General features: G+C 43.1%; 1 protein-coding gene across 1 annotated transcript in view; it reads left to right on the top strand.

The window, feature by feature from the left end:
- NOX3 (NADPH oxidase 3) overlaps positions 1-2,515 on the top strand; it is a 54,638-nt gene that overhangs the window by 43,400 nt on the left and 8,723 nt on the right. The window contains exon 12 of the mRNA XM_011362729.2: positions 965-1,089. Coding sequence (XP_011361031.1) covers positions 965-1,089 — 125 coding nt within the window. The remainder of the gene's footprint in view (positions 1-964; positions 1,090-2,515) is intronic.

Raw genomic sequence — 2,515 nt, 5'->3', positions numbered from 1 at the left:
TCAGCCTCCCTACTGCTGGCTGCTTTTCTAGCCTGATAAGAAAGTCATTTGGGGAAGTCAGGCATGCAACAGGAATCATGCTGTAAGAGTTGGGTCTAGCAAGCTTATTAGCTGAACTGGTCAGAAGCAGGGAGAGTTAGGATCTGAGCAAACAGAGCATCAAAGGGTACAATATGTAAGCTCAAGAGCTGCGGAGAATTCTATGGAATGAGCACAGGGAACACAAATCCCAGGAGGTAAAAAGCAAGGCAGCTACGAGACTTCAACGACAAAAGATTATCACTAAGTACTGCTATGTCCAGGCTCTTATTTATCAATCACTAGTTACCTGATGCCTATGTGCCTTCATGTTACTTAAAGGCACAGAGCTCCACTCCTACCCTTTGCTATGATTGACCACCATGTCCTGTCTGCCAGACTCAGCATCCTTCCTGCACTTGAACCCAGACAGTACACTTGAAACTGTTCCAACCTAGCAGGCAGATCTGACCGTGAGATCTTCTTCTTGGATGTTTCCTATCACTATAATCTGGCAGTGTTCTTCTCAAACCCCAAGGTTTAATAGTAAGCGAATGGGGACAGAGGTACAGATTCATTTTTGAAAAGTTTGGCAGAAAAGAGGAAGTGGCTTAGTGCTTGCTTGCCTTTAACCATATTCACTCTATTACTCTCACATTTTTAAAGAAAAATTTTCTTTCCACGTTCACGTTACTGCACATATACTCTACAGAAGGCACTTTGTATCAATAGTGCCCAAAGCGGAATACAAAGATCAAAGATGGGATGCCTGTTCTAAAAAGCAGAATTGATGGTATCTGATAATGATAAACATTTTTAGCCCCATAAAGAATTTTTCGAGTATTAAATCTACAAATGATCATAATTACTTCATCTTTTATTTAGCGGCAGATTCCTTTTATTTTTCAATTCGAAATGCCATCTGACATTGCGATTTCTATTTTAGGCTATTCACATCGCTTTACACTGGGATGAAAATACTGATGTGATCACGGGATTAAAGCAGAAAACCTTCTATGGGAGACCGAACTGGAACAATGAGTTCCGGCAGATCGCCTACAATCACCCCAGGTAAGGCACTCTCTTCCCACCGCCTGCCGAGCGTCTCCCTGGATGAAAACAAGTCACTGCTGAAACAGAAAGCTCTTGGGCACAAGCTGGTTAACCTGCAGTGGAGGCACCTCGTTTAAAGCTAAAATGTCAGCCTTAGAAAATGTGGTCATGGGATGTTTCAGGAACCACGATCTCTGCTTGACTGGTTTATAACATCTGACGATCGGCGATTCTGTTGGAACAAACGCCTAAACGCAATTCATGATAGTATTTCTTGAACTACCTATGTTTTCAAGAAATCTTTGGTGAGCATAGTTGATTTCTAATCACCTAACTGGAGAATTCACTCACGTCCCGCTGTAAATTGTATCTAGCACGTCTAGCAAAGCAGACAGGAAACATTACAAGACCAAGCTGGGATTTAATGTGGTGGTTAGAGACCCCGAATCTGGAGCCCAGGTGCCTGGGTATGAATTCTGCCGTTACCACTAGTTTACTTGGGCAGGCGATTTATCCTGCCACTGACTTAGTCGTCTTCTTTGGAAACTGCAGGTAACAGTAGTGCTTGCCTCCCAAGCTTCTTTCTGTGAGGATGAAATGTGCGAATATGTATAAAGTGACTTCGAATTCAGTAACTGTTAGCTGCTATCATCATTATTATCGTTTCAATTATTACTACAATTACCTTCATTATGTAATAACCTTCTGTGTAGAAGAAGGAAAGCATTTGCTCTGAGCGTGAAAGCAGGTGTGATGGCTCTGCTTTCAGATTCTAGAAGTTACTGGCTATGTGACCTAAGGCATGTTCAAGCTTTTGTAAAACATGGAGGATACCATGCCATCACAGTATGGTTTTTATAATTAAAAACAAAACAAAACAAAACAAAAAAACATAGTATGTTGAAGAGAGAGCTTGGTAAAGTGCAAAGCACTAATGAAAACATTTATCATTGTTATAGATTCCCTAGATCAGTCTAGATAACCTCCATTATCTATGGCCCTTGAAAGTCAGGAAGTCCTTGCACTGTTTGTGTTTAAAGAGTACTTTCCACATTTGAGGAAAGACCTGAAGGAAGCAAGGGAGTGTGCCATGGAGACGACTGGGAAAGAGCAGAGGGCAGCGCTGCTCTGAACAGGAGGTGCAGTTCTTGGCGTGACTCAAGAGGCCAGTGAGGTCGGGACAGCATGGATGAGAGGGAGGGCAGAGGGGGAGGCGTTTGGGAGCAGTAACTGGGCAGTTATGGGTCATTTTAAGGCTTTAGATTTTATTCTGAGAGGGAACACCGCTAAAAGGTTTGAGCAGAAGAGCGACATGATCCATCTTACCTTTAATGAGATCACTTCTGGTTGCTGCGTGAGAATAGATCGTAAGGGCCCTAAGGCAGAAGTGGCGAGGCCAGCAAGGGGGTAGGCAGTGGTGGTCGCTTGGAGGTGCCAAGAAGCA

This window comes from Pteropus vampyrus, unplaced genomic scaffold (genome assembly GCF_000151845.1).
Source record: "Pteropus vampyrus isolate Shadow unplaced genomic scaffold, Pvam_2.0 Scaffold78, whole genome shotgun sequence".
NCBI lineage: Eukaryota > Metazoa > Chordata > Mammalia > Chiroptera > Pteropodidae > Pteropus > Pteropus vampyrus.
This window is presented reverse-complemented; position numbering and strand designations above follow the sequence as displayed.